Source organism: Ambystoma mexicanum, chromosome 3q (genome assembly GCF_040938575.1).
Source record: "Ambystoma mexicanum isolate Mex_15411 chromosome 3q, UKY_AmexF1_1, whole genome shotgun sequence".
In the NCBI taxonomy this organism is placed as follows: domain Eukaryota; kingdom Metazoa; phylum Chordata; class Amphibia; order Caudata; family Ambystomatidae; genus Ambystoma; species Ambystoma mexicanum.
This window is the reverse complement of record NC_090926.1, coordinates 533,501,891-533,522,867: the sequence shown is the minus strand read 5'-3', so window position 1 is coordinate 533,522,867 and position 20,977 is coordinate 533,501,891. Positions and strand designations below refer to the sequence as shown.

Sequence of the window (20,977 nt, the reverse complement as noted above, 5' to 3'; positions counted from 1 at the left end):
GTGCTAAAATACTACACTCAGTGTACCCCAAAACAGTCCTTTTAAGGATTACTGATCCCATGTTGCACAAACAATAAAATAACAAAAAATATACCCATGGCTACAGTTCATTGACTTATTATAACCGCGGTTATAAATTGTAAGTTAAAGGGAGGGGAGGGGGGGGTTGGGGAATTGTGTGACGTAGGCATGGTAACACAAGCATGACACTGACACAAGAGGTACAAGTGTCAAAACCCTTATTAAATTCTTGGTGTTTGGAACACCTCCTACTTGTACCTATGATGGGAGAAGTCTCCATCAAATAATAAAGAAAACACAGTCCTAGTCAGTCTATGTCAAATCAAAATGGCCTACACTAAAATAACCATATGCCTGTCCTATCTCTTACAGGATATATGCAAAGTCCCACAAAGCTACCCAACCTTTACGCACAAGAAGGGATCAGGTTTGGTGTGTTCAATTTGGGCCTACTATCTATGAGTAGTTCCATAGTGTCAGGATCACTTTGATCACATTTTATAAAAAATAAACAAGCAAAATTAAGAACACTCAAAGCACAATGTATTGCAGGATACAAAACTAACATAAATCAATACAGTAGCATAAAAAGAGAAAGAAATTCCAGTATCACATGCACCCGTTAATGGGATACAGTTTTGTTTCTAGTGCTGTTAGTAATACACGTGAGACAGCCATTTGCAATATCAATTAAACAGCGATCTCCTGTATGTGTCAACACATAATGTGTTCCTGAAATTAAAGGGGGAAGAGTATTAGCCTATCAAATCCTTTTGAAGTATAAGCCCTGTAAGCCGCCGTCCAGTATTGGATATTGACAGGTTCTTCTCCCATGACGTGCTATTCGTCACGAAGGAAACTACATGGACAAAATGACAGAGGAAAATGTTTAAAAACGATCCCCTACCAAAACGTTATCAAATGGAACTACACTCCTGATCACCCATCTTTCTTTATTGTGAGTAAGGCAACATTTCTAAGATGCACAGCATCCAATGGTGCAGAAGGGTAGTCTGCATCGCTGAAAATCAAGCAGAACAGATACGAGGAATATTTATACATCTCCCGAGATCCGTTTCATGTCATGTAAGATCATACTGATATAGGTATTTTGTTACCTTTCTCCTTGTGAACTGTGCATCATCACTGCACCATGCGCAGGATTGGTTGTATGTTATTGTCTCCCAGGCGCGATAGTCAACGCGCACGTGACCTCTTTATGGGGGACGCTTCACGCTGTCCTATGTGTGTGGTACAGAAAAGGACAAACACATACCGCGCCTCTAAGTTATTCCTTTGTTCGTGAGCTGCATGTCAGAACACTATAGGACATTGTCTCAAACACATTAATACGTCGGCTCCATGTTATATAGACTTACTTGTATTATTTCTGCGCGATGAACCATACAGCTATACCCTTTGCGTCCCTTGTATGCCATTGTGCAATTGTGGCGCGAGATCGAAAAACCCTATTAGACTAAGTTTACTGTGACCCGTTCAAACAAAAAAGCTGGTGCGCTGCTTTTGGATACCACTGAGTGACTAGGGTCGCCATCTTGGACGGAATTTTTCTAATGGCTAAATATATGTATTATTGGTGATAGTTAGAGATCCAATAACATTGTAGCACTATTCTGAAGACAGTTTATAGTTTTAATAGCGCACCATTATCGGTTTGATCCTCCTGGTAAATGCAGCACTCCCCCTCAGAGCGCACAGGTGCAGACGGGATCTGGCATCATCAAGATGGACCCTGTGTGAATACAGAAATAACTGATAATCAGTGGATGAATGCATTCCATTCTATGGTGATATTCAGGCCATTTTTAACCCTGTCCAAAAGGAAGACCCATTTTTGCTCCAATATTCTCAGCATGAGATCTCGATTTCCACCTCGTGCGGGGGCGGGGGGGATCATACAGTTTTAATGATAAACCATAGCAGATCAGTATGTTTGTGCTTTGCCTCCTTGAAGTGTGCAATTAATGGTTTATCAACAGCTTGAATTTTGATTCACGAGCGATGCTCTCAAATTCTTGACAAATTTCTCTTTTAGTTTTGCCTACATACAATAGGTCACATGGGCATTTTATCCCATATATTGCCCATTTGCAATTTCCACGTCTGTCTTGCCCTTCAAATCCACTTCCTTCATGTCCCTACTCAAATTACATACAGAGCACTTAACGCCAGTTATAGGTCATTTCAAATGCGGTAAGTACCACAAAGTTGGTTGCAAAGCTTGTCTGACTTTAGGTTGCTCGAATGTATGTACTAGCTAATCTTTAAGATTGGGGGGACTTTTGAATGCAAAATGTGGTTTGCTAATGGAGAAGTTGTCAGTGTGTACTATGCCCCAGTTTTTAAGAATAGTTTGTCGGAGGTGGTGGCTTATAAGTGCGAAAGATGTCACACATGTGATTTTCACCACATGTTTGAGTTGTTTTTTGAGGCATGTCCGCCTATTGATATTGCAAGCTCTTTTCTGTGCTCTTCTGATAACATGCAATGGATAACAGAGTTCTTTTAATCTGATGCTCAGCAGTTTGCCATTGGTGTCAAAATCCTGCATTCTGCTGCAGTTCCGCCGTATACGGAGGAATTGACCAAAGGGAAGGTTCTCTCAAACTTTGTGGATGGAAACTACTGAATGCTAACAAGGTATTTTTTATCTGAGATCGTTCAACAAGTTGGTACCCAGTTTATTATCTATACATCGATAAATGTCAAGATCCAGAAATGGATGCCCTATCTCTTATACAAAAAGTGTGTAAAGGGAAATGTGTATGCAATGGAAAGTCAGTGTTAATAACAAAGGATCAAGATGGCAGAGTCAGCTCTCCTCCCCACGTTCGACAACATGGAGTAAGGCGGCCCCTGTAGACAGGATGACACACTCTGGCTAAGGTTATCAAAAAAGGCAGTTCAAAACAGAGGCCCACTTGGCCTTCCACGTTAAAGTCACTAAAGTTCACAAAAAGGTTCTTTCATGATTAAACAAAATTCACGTAGATCTCCCTGTCGGACTCGGACCTCTCAAGAAAAGTAACTGATTCAACATAGATCTACCTCTGCCGGGCTCAGACCTCGCAATCACAGAACTTGCAGGGGCTCCCTTACCCAAACGTTATTCACATTCAACAAAAGCACCCGATTCAATGTAGATCTCCCTCCGTCGGGCTCGGACCTCGCAATCACAGCACTTGTAGGGTTCCCTTACCCCAAGCTTTATTCACATTTGTAAGGGGGTAGCCTTCCCCTCACTTAATCTTCTAGGTCTCTCTAAATCGGGCTCAGACCTTTTACTGATGTCGAAGACTTTCGAATGTGCTAGGTTAATCTTGACTATCGCGTATTTCAAAGTTCATTCACTTTGTTGCTTTTATAACAAACATCAAACATTTCGCAGAGAATTCGAGTGGGCTGTTTCCTTTCGCCAGACCACTCCACTACTCTGCATCACCGGCTTCACAGTTACAGCTGACTTTAAAGTTCACTAAAGGTTTGCTTTCTTTCGCGTCTCATCAGCACCCGCTCAACCTTCAATTGAGAGATACACTGTTGCAGCTTTAATCTTTCCTGGACACAAACCGGCATTTCATGTCTTTCGCCAACTCAGTTGTGTGCATTTTTTTCTGCTCTCTGCGGCTTTAACAAGCCAAGGTTAATATCACAGGCTCGGCCTCGCCTCCCCCACTTAGGCACTCACCCGGGAGGGTTGCTGGCCTCCTTGAAACACAATGCAGGTTTCTTCTTGTCTGGGTTCTGCGTATCTCTCACGGTTTCCCCAGAGACAACGTCCTCCTGCAGGGATGTTCAGGGTTTCCCAGCCCGTCACTATGGTCCCTCGATCGGTCGTCCTGCTCCAGTGGGTTCACCTTCGCCCCAGAAGATATGCTCCTTCTCATGTTCCACCTTGCTCTGAGTGTTCCACCTGGCTCAGAGTGTGTCTCCATGTTCTGCCTTTTATCCGTGTGGGGGGAGCTAATGGGTATCAGATTTATGTGATAACAGTCAAGTGCCTGACCTTATTAACAGTACATGTCCAATGTGATATGCAAGGGTTAGCCTCTTTTCGCTCATTCCTTCTCTTCCTCGTGTTTGTGTAGAAAGTGAGGTTTGGGGGCCGTTAGGGGGGGTTGGGACGTCGGAGAATCCTAAAATTTCATTTGGTGTCAATTTCAAGTGTTAAATATCATTTCCATATTGTTGTTGACATACTCATGATAGATGGACTGTCCATTTCCTTCCTTAATTATTCACTTTTAAGTCTGTATGAGACCCTAAATTACCCAAGGATTAACAAAGGGTTACCACAAAGGCTCCTGCCTTCTAGTATAAAGTGGTCTAAGCCAGCAATTGCCATCTAGAGAAAGTGATGAAATTAGCGTGCACAACTGCCAGTTCATGCCACGGGATCTCTTCATTTAGCCCACATAAGTGCACATGCAGCCTAAAAATCCATTGTTGTTCTCCCTTAAATAGGAGTTTGGTGTAGTTTCCTCCCCTCTTTGGTCATCACATTTTTTGCATTATGGTCCAGGACAAATCTTCTGCAGTATGACCATGTTGGACAAAGTGTTCTATCAATGGTACTGTGACATGTGTACTGATGCATGTGTTCAATAATATGTTTTTATTGCCCTTTTCGGTCATCCCTACATATTTTAGATCACATGAGCAAGCAATACGATACATTACTGCAGTTCGTGAAGGCTTTTTGTACACATGGGGTTTTCCGTCCTATGTTGATGGTCTTTCTCCTGTGTGTCGGCTTACATACATCTCCTGCGTGTCTGCTTACATACAGAGCATGAACCATATGGTGCATTGTCCTGTAGGGATGACCAGTGTCCACAAAGTCCGCTATCTCCAACCTAATTGTCATCCACATTAGTGCCAGTCATTTTATTGCAAAACGTGGCATGCTTACCGGTGCTTGTCCAGTGTTCAAAGACGGTTTACTCATATCACACAAGAATTGTAAATGTGGGTTTCTTTCATTCAACCAATTGTCAAAGGCATTAAAATCCTGTTGTGTTCCATTAAAAATCAAGTGATTTTTTAGAGTGATCATGATAAGGATACGTATTAGGAAAGTATATAAGTTCTTTTCTTTTTAAGCTGACACGTCGCTTGTTACTTTTGAAAGAACTAAAAAGCATATTCATTTGAAACCATATACTAGCATAGTGGGGTGGGGTAGATTAAAAAACAAAATCCATGCCGTAAATGTTTGATGGGTTTCATTTAGCGACATTGATTTTGATCTTTTACCCTTCTACTATGTGCTGACACTTTATGTGGATTTCAGAAGCGACTGCCTTCTGGCTAGCAATTTGTACTTGGAAGCAAAAACAGTGAGTTGGTTTCTTGGTGAATGAATAGTGGTAGTTTAGTGGAGGATCCGTCTCCTTTTGTTCTATACCTGTAAAATGGGCAGTGCAACACCTCTCCCTAGGGGCAGGTTCCACATAGGGCAGCGTAGTCCTTCATCGAGGGACACAGTGAGTTTAGTTAGATTTGATTCATTCAAGGCATTAAAACACTTGAATAATCAAGGTCACCCATGCATGCTATAGTATGTTTCTCTGGTGACAGGGTTACAGTATAGTTATAATACGCTATATGGTTGGCTTTTGCCCTGGTGAGCATCCTGACCCAGGGTGAGATGGGACACTGTCCCTCCTCATCCCCATCAACCCCATCAACTCTCACCTGGACATGGTTATGTTATGACCCCGGACCTTGTCACACATGCCAGACATTGCTGTTCTTTATTATTAATTTTGTTTACACAAACTCCCAGACCTACCAATAAATGTTAATCATCAACTGTTTGAAAAGCAAATCCCTATTGAAAGCTTTGGCTACCTCCCACAATCAAAGACGTATAAATCATTTCACTTCCTGTTTTGAAATGATTAGTCCAGTCACATTTACACTCCAACAAACAGGGTTCAGAATTGCTGGGTGAAATTTAGCTCCTGCTTCTACCCGAGCATAGCCTAGTTAGCTGGAGGCCATCAGTTACCAGGTGCTACTTTTGACTCCCCAAACCACCTTGCACCACACAAACATACATGTGTGATATTAACTCTATGTTTGGTAATATGAATAACATCCAAGGGACATTTAAAGCAGAATAGAACATGCAGAATGGACAGAAAGTCAGTGTTTGCATCTCAGGTGCAAGTTAGATTTGCATTGTGTTGTAGTTCCTGTTCTACCAAGTGAGCTCCTGCCTACTGGTAAATGCCCAATAACATGGAGCTATTATGAGCTCCTGCTCATACAATCTTAATTTTGAAACCCCTGCACGGGCAGATATTTCAAAAAAATAAACAGGACACAGACGTAGGAATCAGCCACCATCTTCCACCCATACAACTCCACAGGAATGTGCTAATCAGTGATGAAAGGTTAGCGGGAAGGAGCTCTACTTTTATTGATGTCTGATCTGAAGAAATTGAAGTTAAAGCCTTCTTTTAGTTTGCATGAATTACTAGGTGCAAAGAAGTATACATTCCAAAAGATATCTGCGTTAAACGTCAAATATATATATCTGCTCACCAAAAAAAAAAAAAAAAAAACAGACATCAGGAATGGGAATAACTTTTTTTACTCCCTAAAATTATTTCCCTCCCAACTTCAAGAAATGGAACAAACTGCTGCTGCTGCTTTAAAAATCTTATCTTGAGCCCAGCACCAAGTTATGTAGAAACACATGTTAATTGCTGACAGCAATTGCGAAGCTCCAGCATAGATGCAGAGGAAATACAATGGAAAAAACAAATCATTTACAAAAATTGCATGCTCACATATCACCAAAAATATACAATTCCTTAATACACTGTTAAACCAGTAATCAAGATCGTGAAGAGGATATATGCCTTTCCTGAAAAGGTGGAGTGAGCTTTGAACGCACAGGAGGAACAGTCAATGATGGGAGGAGTGATGTAAGAATACCACTGAACGGGACCAAAGTGATTAGTAAACAGTGAATGCTTTGGTATTTGGTTTCCACGGGGGAAGTTATTAATGAGCCAATGCTTCTAAATACGGTGTGATCAAGGTTACTCTTTGCCCAAACAGTTGATATTGGCATTGTGGTGCTGATTGGAGGTCTCTATTTGGGGTGAAGGGGCAGGGAAATTAGCAATGAACCACTAATGCAAAATTATTTGAAGTTTTATTTTATGGGACGTGAGAGGGTGACAGTTACTCTAGGTTTAGCTAAGTGTTGGGAGGGGAGAATTGCTTTTGGTTTTTTAAGAGGTTATTTTCCACAGGTACACCCCATAACACATTTATAAACAGAATTTAGACATTTTATAAAACTGTGATCGAAGACGGAGAGAGAAAGCTATCTGGGACTAACTCATTCTTAAAATTTGGTGTGATGAGTATGTGTTTCAGGGAGAACGTTGCAAAACCAAGTCTTACATGGTGACCTGGTCAGAGTTTCTAGGCGAGTAGCCATTATGATAAAAGAAATCTCTTCCTTTTAGGCCAGGGATGCAGGAATTGTAAGGCAACAAACAAAAAGGTAAGCATGGGGGGGGTGTGGGGGGGAGAGAAAGAGAGAGAAAGAATAGCAATGCTGCATAGGAAGGAGGCGTTAGGGAGAATTCTCATTTCTGTGCTAATTCCCTTCAGCCTTAGAGACCCCCAAATCTTTTGCTGGACTTTAGGACTTTTTAATTTTAAGCCTGGAGTGAGTGAGACCTTTTTCCCACTCATGTGTTCGGACCTGATTTGGATTATGCGTTTCCACTGTCATCCACTTTTTCTATGGTGACACACAGCACCTTCAGTGCAGCTTCACACAGGAATCCTTTAGATGTCTAATAAGGTTTAAAAACCTTTTCTTGTGTGAACTACTGTTCCCAAGAAGTCAAGTAAAATTAACTTACCTTGTCTCTTTCTAGGTCCAGCACACACCATCTTATAGTAGCCCCTTAAACAATGTTACCTGAGAATGTAGGCTATGTTACCCTCCCTACTTTACATGGCTGGTGGCAGTGGTTTAATTTTCCTACCATTGTGCTTTTCTACCGCAAGCCAAACCCTCTGCTGCAGTACAGCACCATTTTGTCAAAATAGCACTGGCCTTTTTTTGCCATTTTCCGTTTGTGAGGCCTTTCTTGGGTTTTACTCTTTGTATTGAGCCAGGTTTCAGCCCTTTGTTCATTTTGCCTTTGGCAGGCTTCAGCCCTGAAGGCAGCCACTGGCTGCAGTGTGTCTGCAAAGGCAGGATGTGAATGAGGTTCCCAAAGCTCCCCTGTCCTTTGTCTCTAGGAGTGTGTGAATGCAACCAGTCCCAATTGGCTATCTGGCTGTCCTTTCTGGTCAGCCACCCTGCTGTGTGATTGACAGCCTAGGCTGTGCATGGATGGGAGAAACCTGCTTAAAAGGCGAGGGTTTTGGGAATAGAGGTAGAGACGACTACTGGAAGAAATATCAGATGAAGAAGCCATGAAAGAAGCTTGCTTAGTCATCATGGACCTTTGAATTGCCCTGTGAAGCCCTGCTGCTGTGCTGAAACTCCTTTTTCAATTCGACAGATAAGCACCGGAAGGGACGACTTCTCTCCTTGGGTTAGTGAGACGAACTCCACTGGACCATCTTCCCCGACAGGCTGTAACTCTTTGCTGCAGCAAGAACCGAGTTCCAGATGTTGAGTAATCTGTAGTCGAGGGCAATGTCTGAAATCTGGCTAGAAGCAGGACCAGAGCGCGAGTCCCTTCACCAGAGTGCAGGACCCAAGGAGTGAAGGAAGCCCAACCGGTATCCAAGATTTGCAACAGTGCTGTGTGCTAAGCGCGGAAACCGCGAAGTGCTGCAGAACTGAAAAGAGTCAGTAGCTGTCGACAACCTCCACAAGTACCGCTGCATGAGTCCTTCAGACGTCCCCCCTCTTGGCTCCACGGCTGAAGCTCAGGAACCAGGGTCTGCACCGTTGGAGCAAGACAGAATCCAGACGAACCACTTCTTCAAACCAGAGGTACTGTTTAGACTTGGGATACTTACCTCGTTGTCTTTTAGCTGTGATTTTCTCAGTTGGGAATTGCAGTGGCTTACTTTACAGTTGTTTCCAACTATCTTTGCACGGGTTTACCAGAGTGTGACCCTACAAGTGATTTCCTAACAAACTCTCTAACATTAGAATCAAAGTCTTGCACAAGGAGTGCCTTCGCTCCATAGACTGCTTCAAATTGACCTGGGCTGTCCTGGCTCCATGCAGACTCGTCTGGCCCATTGACTTTGATATTGTTTGTCTCTCATAGGTGGTAATTGTTTTAGACTGTTACAGCTGGGAAAGGTTTGTCTAGATTTCATTGGAAGATTTAAATGTCCTCACATATACTGAGAACCTGTTCAACCTTTTCCTTCCTTAAACCTTTCATTTCTGCAACCTCAGAATCTGAAAAGTATAACTACTGTGATATATAAATGCCATTACAGGCCTTGTGATTGAAGTCACCTCAGGGTGTAGGATATGTCTAAGAAGCATATCCAAAGATTATCCACCAACTTCTTTTGATTCTGAAAAGTAATTTTAAAGTACATTTACATTGTCACATGAATTGCCTTTTCAAAGAAAAAACTTATTTAAACATTGATGTTAAATAAATAAATGAATAACAAAAAACCTGAGTCCAAGTGTTATTTGGTCACTTGTATTGACAAATTTCAATTGTACAGATCTAAGGCTCACATTTATCTCTCTTGAGATAGGCCTGGATGCTCAGTCACACTACCAACTTGTGTAGTACAGACCTATACCAAAAGGTGGGTTACCCAATACCAAACAGGTAAGTGTTGTGTAGTCTCACACTGTGGGACTATACCAATTCTTACCTAACAGGAGGATGTCTGGGCGGGAGCAACGAGGCAAGGGCGGGGTACTAAATCTGAGTAGTGGGGGTGTGGCTTAGAAGGTCAGGGCATCAGAAGTTGTTAGGGAGTAACGGGATGCCTAGGCAAGAAAGCGTCAAGAGGTGAGGTTCAGAGAGGGCAGATGCTGGGAAAGAGAAACAGTCGTTGGAGAGCCCACTTTCAGGAATTTGAATGGCAAGATAAGAATCAGTCACTGGAATGGGCTGAATGATATGTGCAGACCATGGATGGGTCTGCATTATATGTGCAGGCACTAGAAGTGGTTTGACAGGCAACTGAAGAAGGGGCGAGGGGCAGTAGGGTTGGGTAGTTATGAGTATGCCCTGTGTGGTGAATGGCAAGGATCTGAAAGCACTGTTTTTTGATTTGCGTTAATTAATAAAATTATGCTAATCAGATTCCCCGTTCATAAACTCCATGCCAAAGGGATAGTGTGTACCTGTGCCCTGCTGCATCACCATTGTGATCTGCAGTGCCTGCTCTACCACTGCTCCGAGCAGGTGCAGAGATACCATTTGACAACCGCAGTGGCAGCCAAGTCTCTGCAGCGCAGGTACTGCATCTGAGATTTGCACCCCTGTACCAAAACTAGGATGATCATACATAGCCCATGCTGGTGGCGGGTAAACCCTAAATATACGCTATGCCTGGATTAAAGTATGGTGCATGGTAAAACCTGCGATTATTGCAGCCACATCCAATTTGATACCACAGATGTGACCACTCACGCCAACCAGCCCAGCTGTGGAAGGCGAGTTGTATCCTGACCAGACAGCCTGATCCTGCCAAATGACAGGACAGGAACCTGAATAGCCATTCCTTCTCTTTGATGTGTTAGTGGAGGTAGGTAGCAACATTCTCCAGAGGTAGCAGCACAACAGGCAGCTGTCCTGGGCACAGGCATCAAAGGAGCACACCCAAGAATTGCTTGGTTTACTTTTCAATGAACCTTAATTTATGAAAAAACAACATCCTGTTTTGATAATATTCTCTACAAGATTCTGAATTATTTCAGTGATGAGATGAGCAGGGAACATCGGTATCATATAATTAAGGCTACTACAAACTTATATCAAAGGAGCATACCCGTTTAGAGGGAGGAGCCTCACACCAGTGTGCTGCATTTCTAAAGGCCTTTCATCCCAGTGAGAAGGGAGAGGGCGAGGTTAGTGTAGGCAGGAGATCTCTGTACAGTGGGGGAAAACCTCAACCATCGTGTTTCTCTCTGGCGTCCCCAGCTTCCTACATTAAGACTGGTCCACCTAACATTAGCCTGTCCTTGCTGCTCAAGGTGGGTAAGGTTATAGTGCTCATAAAATCATCTTCACTGCTCTGGTCTTCTACCGCTTCAGCTGTATATAGGGTGCCTTAAAACTAGAGTGCCCCAATTCTACCACTACCATCTTATAAATCACAACTGTCCATCTACTAGATCCAATCCCTATACGCACAGGAAAACCATGAAGGGCAAATCACAGACTACTGGGTTATAAATTCCTGGCAGGGGACTATCAAAACTGTATATTTACGAAATTCCCAAACTAGCAATGTGAGGAAAGCTACATGTATTGGGTTGCTCAGTCAGATAGTAGTCTACCTGCAAAATAACTTCAGTTTAAGAACATTGACAAACTACTGGCACTCATCTCACTTCATTTGCCCTAATTTTTAATAACAATGCAGAACGAGAGCTATTTTTCTATGACAGAGTTGAGATTTACTGCCAGTTCTGTTATATTTCGTTCAGGCCACTTTGCTCTCTTCCACAGTAATGCAGTTTGATATTCCCAACATAAATGTAGATCTATGAGTAGCAGAGTTACATGGTGATGTTGGTCTGGAGACCAGGCCTTGCAGAGTATCTAACAATTACATTGGGCAGTCTAGTAGATGTAAACAGAGGGCAACACATTCGAAGAACATGCAAGTGTTGCTAAGCAGCCCAATGAAATGTCTCTTGTAGGAAGAGCTGGGGGCTGCGAGTTACAGGGATTCATGCATATGTAGTGATAGTGTGGGCTTAGCACAGAAACATAGAAATACAAACATCATATGTGGCAAATGCAGCAGCGCGTGCACCAGATGGAAATTCACACATTCTCACAGAGAGCACATGTTAAAAAAATGTTTTATTTCAGAATAATATTTTATTTGACTGGCTTGCACTGCTTCAAAATACTTATATAAACTAACAGACTAACCCCATCCAATTAAATAACATAACATTTTACTGCAAATTGGTCCATATGAAATAAATTGAAAACGATTTTGGAAAGTGCTCTCGTGCAACAAGGGTTAAGCGTACAAATAAAAGCTTTGAGGTTTCACTCAGCATAGCAGCAATTTGTTGCGAGCTGCGAAATATGGAATTATGCGGCTAAAGAACAGCATCATTGTGTATGCAGGAAGATGATGTTACATTTGTAATTAGCAGTACTGGCATTCTCAAAGGGAAAAATACTGAGCAGGATGGATGAAGTCACATGATCTGGTTGAGGGAAAGGATTTCTGTTGACCGACAGGGGTAGGTCATAAAAGGGACTGTTAGTGGGTGTGATAGGCAGACATCCACCAGCATCCAGGGAGTGACATTCTCGAAGGATCCTGGAGTGCTGGGCAGTCTGAGATGCTTTGCTGAGAAAGTGCCGGCAGTTTTTCTGGGTTCCTGATAATCCTCATCAGTGGGCGAACCAAGGGCGAGGGATTCCTACGTTCAGCGGTGCAAGGAATATTGCCAATTTGCATGTAAATATTGGTCGAAGTGAGGGTGTTCTGGATTTGCCTGTCCGATTGTCAGGAATAGGTAATTTCTTGTGTAATGTTTCAATGTTATAAGTGCATGCAGTTCCGAAGTTACGTGATTGCTTTACAGTTTGATTGTCATGAAGCTTAATTCTTGCCAAGTTCTTCGCTTTCAAGGTCGGGATGCTAGGGCTGGTTACAGCTCATTCTATTTTTGAAATGTGCCTTTTGCACTTAAAAAAAAAAACATTTGCTCTAGCAAATTGGTTCTATGCATAGCTGTTGTCATATGTAATTGCTAAGTTTATCTGTCACGATAAAGACATATAAATGACTGTGTTCTGATGCATTTTGTGGCAATTGGATTGGTCATTCTATTTGATCTGCACACAGACAAGTGTGCGATAAGAAATGTTTCCATGTGAATTATCTGATGTGAAAGCTATAGTTAGAAAGTGAATGAGTGTGCAGTATTTCATTTTGCCTGTTTACAGCTGTGCAGATCAGCCACAAGGGCATACATCAGCATCGTAGATAAGGTGCTGAAGGGTAGAGGTACCACCCCAAATAAAGTGTAATAAGTCCAGTATCTGGTATTGTGAAAAGTTTTACCACAAGGGAATCCACCAATACAATACCACAATAATAATAACACAATAAGATAAACCACAAGATCAGGTGCAACTCCTCTAGAAAAAATAGCCAACACTCACCTACATCCAGTCTTGGCTGTTCATTCAACAACAGTTGTCACCCTAGATTACTTTTTCATATCCTTCAAATGTGAAGTGGTATTGGTTGAAAATATATAACAGATCACAAGTCATCTATTTCCCCACCACTACAACGGGATCACAAGTCATCTACTTCCCCACCACTACTACTCTACGAGATGGTTGTGATGCAGAGATGCAGGTTCACTAAAGTCACCCAGTCTTGATTCTTTGTATTCTTGTATGCGTACTAATGTCATATTCAACAAAAAAAACAGAATCAAAGGCACCATAATGCAAAGAAAATCTGGACTGGAATTACCATTCACACGGCTTAAGTGATGATGTGTGCAGAAAGCCGATTTATAAAGACATGGTTTGTGATAATCACCCCATAGTCTATAGAGATCTGAATCGGACGTCTAACTGTGCCCCATCCCAACTGTGAGTCGAACATTCTGCGGTGCAGGTTTCTTTGCATTCTGGCTCTTGTCACTTCTCTTTTCCATTAAATGCCGAGTTGCAAATGAGAGAACACAACAAAGAGAGGTAGGGCTGGATGTCCTATTCACATGCGACAATGCGCCAAAATAAGCCATCTGCATAGTCCACCGTGGATTGGTTGTACTATAAACAGTTCGCTTTTTAATTATTTAATATAACTTCCATGTTTTATGTTCATAAAATGCATACTTTTTTTGCACGTCAAACAAACAGGCAGTTTTGTACATTTGAAATGTATTCCGTTGACCTGGTATTTCATAAATCAACTAAGCAGGTGCTGTGATGTGGATTTCCCTTTAAAATGCATACGGCCCATCAATTTTAACAATCGCAAAATGAGAACTTTCGTGAAATTTAGACGTGAAAGCGTTACTGAATGTGACCTTAACAGCACAACCCATTTCCCCAATTAATATCTGATTGCTGGGCACCATGCCTTATCAGACAACAGAGTGGTAAATCGAAAACCACGAAAAGAAACTGGTTGAGGGTCTCCAGACACACCTTCAGACCCGACAGCACTCTTAACGTGACAACGGAGTACACTCGTGAGTGGGGCATACCCGAATTCAACCTTGCCCCGAGCATACTGTTGTGAATTCTTGAATATAATTGTTACGCTCAAACCATGGATAATTTGATTGTCTATAAGTTTATTCGGAGGAGCCCCCGAACGGCCCTTCTCAGCCAAACCACATCTTCGTGTATGACTCCATCAACATTCTGGAATCATACACGAAGATGTAGCCATAGTAACAAACCAACATTCTAACATCTCCCCATCTAAACATACAATACCTATTGTATTTCAACACAAACATTATGTTGAATTAAATTAAAACCTAGAAAATATATATCGAACATTTGAATGTATCTATATAACCAATAAAGGATACAATTGTTCCTGTGTTGTTTTTCTTGAGTGTGCATCCTTCTTAACTCATCTCACATGTTGAACTCTTCAATAATATATATAGTCTTGTTTGTAATTCCCTGCTCTTTTCCTACATTTTGAGCTTGACTGAACACTATCATTACTCTCTTCAATTGATCTTTTCCCCGCCTCCATTCCTTGCAAGTTTCTTTTAACCCATTTTCTGGACTCATCAAACTCCTTCTTGAAATCTTCAACTTCCTCTAACCCATCTTCTCCATATTTCCTCACTTCCTTCTCCTTTGCCACAACAATATCATCACATGACCATTTCTTGCCATCTTCCAGTATCACGGATTTTCTTGAGCACTCCACAACTTCTGAGGAGCGCGAAACTTAGATTCTCCTTTCATCACACGTGTTGGTTCTCTCACTCTAACCATATCATTTTTTTTTAATTTTACTTTCTTGCACATTTTTTTGCTTGTCATAATAATTTTTATATTTCTCTTGTTTCCTCTTCACTTTGTCAACAATAACCTCCATGTTTATTTTCTTACTCTCATTACTCATCATCCAAGCAGGCTTCAACCTATTAGTGAAAAGTCTTCCTCTCATCAAGGTAAATGGCACCTCCTCGGTAATTGAATGTGGTGTGACTTTATATGTAGTGAGAGCTTCCTTAAGTGTCTCCTTCCATGGTAGCCCATTTGCACAAGCTAACTGTAATATGCCCTTAATAAAACGATTCATTCTTTCTACCAGTCCATTACTCATTGGGTGGTATAACGCTGTGGTACTGTGTTTAATAGATCTTTCCTTTAAAAATCCTTGAAATTCTGACGACATAAACTGGGCTCCATTATCTGACACAATCTCTTGCGGGTCTCCTTCTCTACTAAAAATCTCTTCTAAGAACTTCACTACTTTTATAGCTGACACAGACTCCTCTGCTATGCCACATTCCACCCATTTGGATGTGTAATCAACCAACACCATTAGATAGATCTTCTGGCACTCCAAAGATTCATATGGACCAGCTATATCAATAGCCAATTTAGACCAAACAGTATCAGGAATGTCCACTGGTTGTAATGGAGTCACTCGTACAGATTTACTTTTGTCACTTACAGCACAAGCAGTACAATTTTTAACCAATGTTTCCATATCACTCCACATGTTGGGCCACCAGTAGGCTTCTCGTACTCTTCTTTTCGTCAACATCCTACCCACATGGCCCTCATGTGCAATGTCCATGATCCTCTTCCTTAAAGCTGCTGGTGGTACTATACGATCACCTCTATATACACATACCTCATCACTGGACAATTCATCCTTAAATTTTTCCCATTGACTCAACTTATCATCAGTTTCTCTCCACCCAGCTCCTATGGCCTTCCTCAACAACTCTTGTTCAACATCATTGTTTGATGCTTCTATCCAATCTTTTTTTGAAAAGCTGGCATGCACTTGAGCTACAATGCAATCCATTCTCTGTTCCTCTCTGAATATTTGTTCCTCCTCACTGCTATCCACATCATCTTCACACGGCAATCTAGAGAAACAATCTGCCACCACATTATTTCTTCCAGGAGTGTACTTTATGGTCACATTGAATTGCATAATAATTAAAGTCCATCTTCTTATACGTGGAGACATCATGTGGGAATTTTTTGAGTTCAATACATGTACAAGAGGCTTATGATCTGTCCTTACATCCACAGGAATTCCCCAAATAAGACTCTTGAAATGTTCTAATATCCACTTCACACCAAGTGCTTCTTTTTCTATCGTTGAATAACTTCGTTCTGCACCTCTTAATGTTCTTGATGCAAATGCTATGGGAACAACTTCTCCATTTTGAACTTGCTCTAATACACCACCTAATCCAACATTGCTAGCATCGACTGCTATCCTTGTTCTGGCACTTGAGTCAAACAGTTTCAAAGCTGGTGCTCCATTAATCATAGTCTTTATCTTTTCAAACTCTTTTTTACATTCTTCTGACCACTCATATTTCATTCCTTTGCACATTAACTTCCTCATATTTTCAGTGTTGTCAGAATAATGATCAATAAATTTAGAATAATATTCTGTGAGACCCAAGAAACTCCTCAACTGGTCCTTGTTGTTTGGTTCTGAAATTTTTAGAATGGTGTCTACTAACGATTCTTTGGGCATGATGCCCTTTTCACTTATCCGATGACCCAAATATGTCACTTCATTTTGTTTTATTTTACACTTCTCAATCTTGAGTGTCATTCCCTTCTGTTGTAACACTTGTAGAACAGCTAACAATTTCGCATCATGTTCCTCTTGAGAATTCCCCGACACCCCAATATCGTCCTGAAAATAATACACTCCTTGTAGACCTTCAAAAAGATGATGCATCAACCTCTGGAACACTGCAGCAGCTGAAGATAACCCAAATGGCATTCTCTTGTACCTGTAGGCTCCCAACGGCGTCACAAAAGATGTCAAATGTCTCGATCCTTCTTCAAGTACCACTTGATGGTAAGCCGACGACAAATCCAGTCGTGAAGAATTTCGCTGGAATCATGGTGGCTAACATTTCTCCAATATTCGGTAAAGGATGACGATCTATCCATATGTTGGCATTTAAATCTCTTAAATCAACACACATTCTGATGGATCCATCTGTTTTTTTAACCAACACAATAGGCGATAACCACTCTGAACTTTCAATTGGTTCAATAACATCTTGCTTGCATAGTTTTTCTAATTCATCCTTTAATATATCTCTGGTGCCGATGGGTATACTTCTCACTTTGTGTACGACTGGTGTCACACCTCGTTTAAGAATAATGCGATGCTCAAATCCTTTAAGCAACCCAATCTTGTCATTGAAAACCTTTGGAAAAGTTTTTGCCAAACTCTCTGCATTGTCACACACATTCTCAGCAATGCACAATATGGGTACACTTTCTCCTGGATGAATTTTGATATTCAATGCAGCTTGTTCCCACCATCCTATTATTGAAAAACCATCCTCCGCCACATACAATCTGCAGTATGTCTTGCGTCCTTGAAATTTCAATTTCACCCAGACACAACCTATGATATTGATAGGTGTCTTTCCATACCCTGTTGCTCTGGTGTTTGTCATTTGTATATCTTCCATCTTCTTCTTCAAAACGTTGACATAAGTCTGTACATCCACCATAGTATAAGGTGATCCGGTATCCACCATCACTTGTACAGTTACACCATCAATATCCATAGGAACCCAAGATCCGACTCCATCATCTCTTGGTGTGACAGTAAGTATCTGGACTCTATCTTCTGCCCGATCTGTTATTGCCACTAAATTATTTAGATCCGCTCTCTCCTCAACAGCTCTCACACCCATGGTAGTTGCTCTTCTGTTTCTATAAAATCGACTATTGTTCCTACCAAATCTTCCATTAAATCTGCTTCTTCCTCTGTTGGTGCGACACATCTTTCCAAAATGACCAGTATATCCACACTTAAAACACTCTGCTGAGAATGCTGGACATTCCTTTTCCATGTTTTCATGTTGGTTCCATCCACAATATGTACATCTATTACCTTGTCTGAATGTACTTCCTCCTTCTTGCCTGTAACCCGTCGATGTCTCTGACTTGACCATTCTCTTGACCATGGCAATGAGTTTTTCTTCTTGGTCGTTCTGTTGTTCATCACCTATCCCTTGCACTGACTTAATTCCAGTGGACTCTGGTTTACTTTGAACCTCTCTCATACATTTTTCACCCATTTCCATTGACCTGGCTATCTCCACGGTCTTCTCCAATGTGGGATTCTTCGCCTGCCATAAACGTTGCTGAGTGCGCGGGTCAGCCACATGCAACACTATCTGATCCCTCAAATATTCATCCGTGACTCCTGTGAAAGCACATGTGGCCATTAATCCCCTCAATGCAGCTACATATGAATCAATACTTTCCTCTTTGCCCTGTTTTCTTGTGAAGAATCTGTATCTTTCCAAAACAATGTTGGACTTATTACCAAAATGTTTATTCAATTTAGCGACTGCTATATCATACTTTCTTGACCCACTGGATGCTTCACCCCATGTTTCTTCATCCTGTTCTAGATCAGGCAATGATCTAAAAATCCTTAAGGCTTCGGTACCAATGCAGTGCAACAAAGTTGCCTCCTTCTGATCATCATTGAACTTTGCTCCTCCTATCGCTCTCAAATAGACATGAAAACTGTCCTGCCACTGCTCCCAGGGGCATGTTGGATTTCCAGGAGCCGACAAAAATTTCATAGGAGCAGCCGTGTTCTGCATGGCTGAAGCTTGGTGATAATAAGTATATAATGCTCTACTCATGTGTGGCACGTGGCACCCTCCAGGCCTTCGTTATTATGTCTCTTTGTTTATTACTATTTGTTTTGCATAACACTGTTTTATCATGTAAATTGTCCAAACTATTGGCTTATGAACAACAAAACTTATTTCAGTAACGCCGTGAGCCAGTGTACACTACAATCGTTCATCTATCCTCCGTTAGTTCATTACGTGCGATCCTTGCAGCAGTGCTCAAAACAGCTGATCGCCTTCCGCGATCATACGAAACAAATTCCTTGTATCTAAGATGGCGGCACGCAACTCACGCACTAGGGTCCTTTTCTCTAGCTAGCAGCGACGGTTAATCCGCTCCTCACGCGCTGCCCTCGCTGGCTGTTGTAAGTTAATCTACTCACTTTTTCATTTATATATCACTGCTCCATGATGCCGCTCACCCGCTCGTTGCCATAATTGTATACTATAGCACCTCGTCTCACTTTTCATCGCCTACACGCCGTACGACACTGCATTCCCTTTCCTTCTCCTGTCCGGGGGCTCCCTCCAATGAGCAGCATCCTCGTCGCAAATTGTTGTGAATTCTTGAATATAATTGTTACGCTCAAACCATGGATAATTTGATTGTCTATAAGTTTATTCGGAGGAGCCCCCGAACGGCCCTTCTCAGCCAAACCACATCTTCGTGTATGACTCCATCAACATTCTGGAATCATACACGAAGATGTAGCCATAGTAACAAACCAACATTCTAACACATACACCACTGTTCACATGTAGGGGATCTATAATCAAAAGTTTAAGCAAGGTCGAGGGTACAACTCTCTTCTTATGCACTACAGACCTGGAATGGGGCTCACACTCAAATAACTCCACTGGAGTTTCTTCAATGGGTAACGGGGCGCAAACACACGGGTGTTAAGGTGCTGGCTTGGAGAAAGGTTTCTTAGCCTTAGAGGGGGTTCGACCGACACACGCACACCCCCCCCCCTAATAACTCAAGTGACCATTCTTTGGCAAATGTCTCATTCTGCTTTTAGTGAGCACTGTCTAGCTCAATCCTGCGGCCCTCGAATACATCTATCATCTCCAATAAACAACAGGGGAAGTTCCAATTAAAATGAATTAGCAACGTCAGAAGGCTTTGCTTTGGGATGCTGGCTCGATAGTGTGTTTAAAACCATATTAATCGGCATGAGTGGTTGACTGACGCACACCATGCTCTCTTTATCAAGGAATCTAAGCCAGTGCAGCTGGGACGTTCTATCAATCCTCGCCCAAAACGATGTGGCTATTGCTGAAGGTGCTCTCACCTGCTGCTGCAGCCTGGCCCTGTACTCAGACACCTGAACATCCATCCTCAGCACAGCCACACACCAAAGAGAAGGAGCCGGCAGCGAGTCTAAAGATTGCTTCCCGTTAGAGGAACGGACCTGGCAACGTGCCCTCATCACGTGCTTTACAGGGTACAGTACGTCTAGCGGTATCGCGTGATCTACGCTTCCACTGCTGGTGGGGAGAGGTGGATCTGAAGTCATTACAGCCGATGTGTGAGCGTTTGGTATTCTATTGAATCAGCCGGACCTTGAGTCATCTCCTGTGGCCATGGGCACTGCGTTGGGTTTTGCAGGGGTGGTTTTGGAGACGTAGTATAATTTGCATCTTTTCTTTTATGGGGGTGCGTTGTATATGTGTTTTTCAGACTCTTTAAATTGGTTTGGGCAGGACTTTGACATTGGGTGAGGAGTGAGACCAGCTGAAGAGGTGTCATTTCGGGGAGCTGGGGGGAACATTACAATTAATTTTGGGGAGGGTCACATTTATTTAGTGGCATCTTTACACATTCTAATGAGACTATTCTGGCATACACGCCAACATTCTGTGACCAACAAACTGTAGGCATCTTAAAGT

At 42.0% G+C, this 20,977-nt stretch overlaps 1 protein-coding gene across 1 annotated transcript in view; it reads right to left on the bottom strand.

Moving 5' to 3' along the window:
* The window catches only part of RARS1 (arginyl-tRNA synthetase 1), a 390,240-nt gene extending 369,723 nt beyond the window's left edge, over positions 1-20,517 (bottom strand). The window contains exon 1 of the mRNA XM_069654297.1: positions 20,380-20,517. Within this exon, the coding sequence (XP_069510398.1) occupies positions 20,380-20,517 (138 nt within the window). The remainder of the gene's footprint in view (positions 1-20,379) is intronic.
* Between the last annotated feature and the right edge of the window lie 460 nt (positions 20,518-20,977).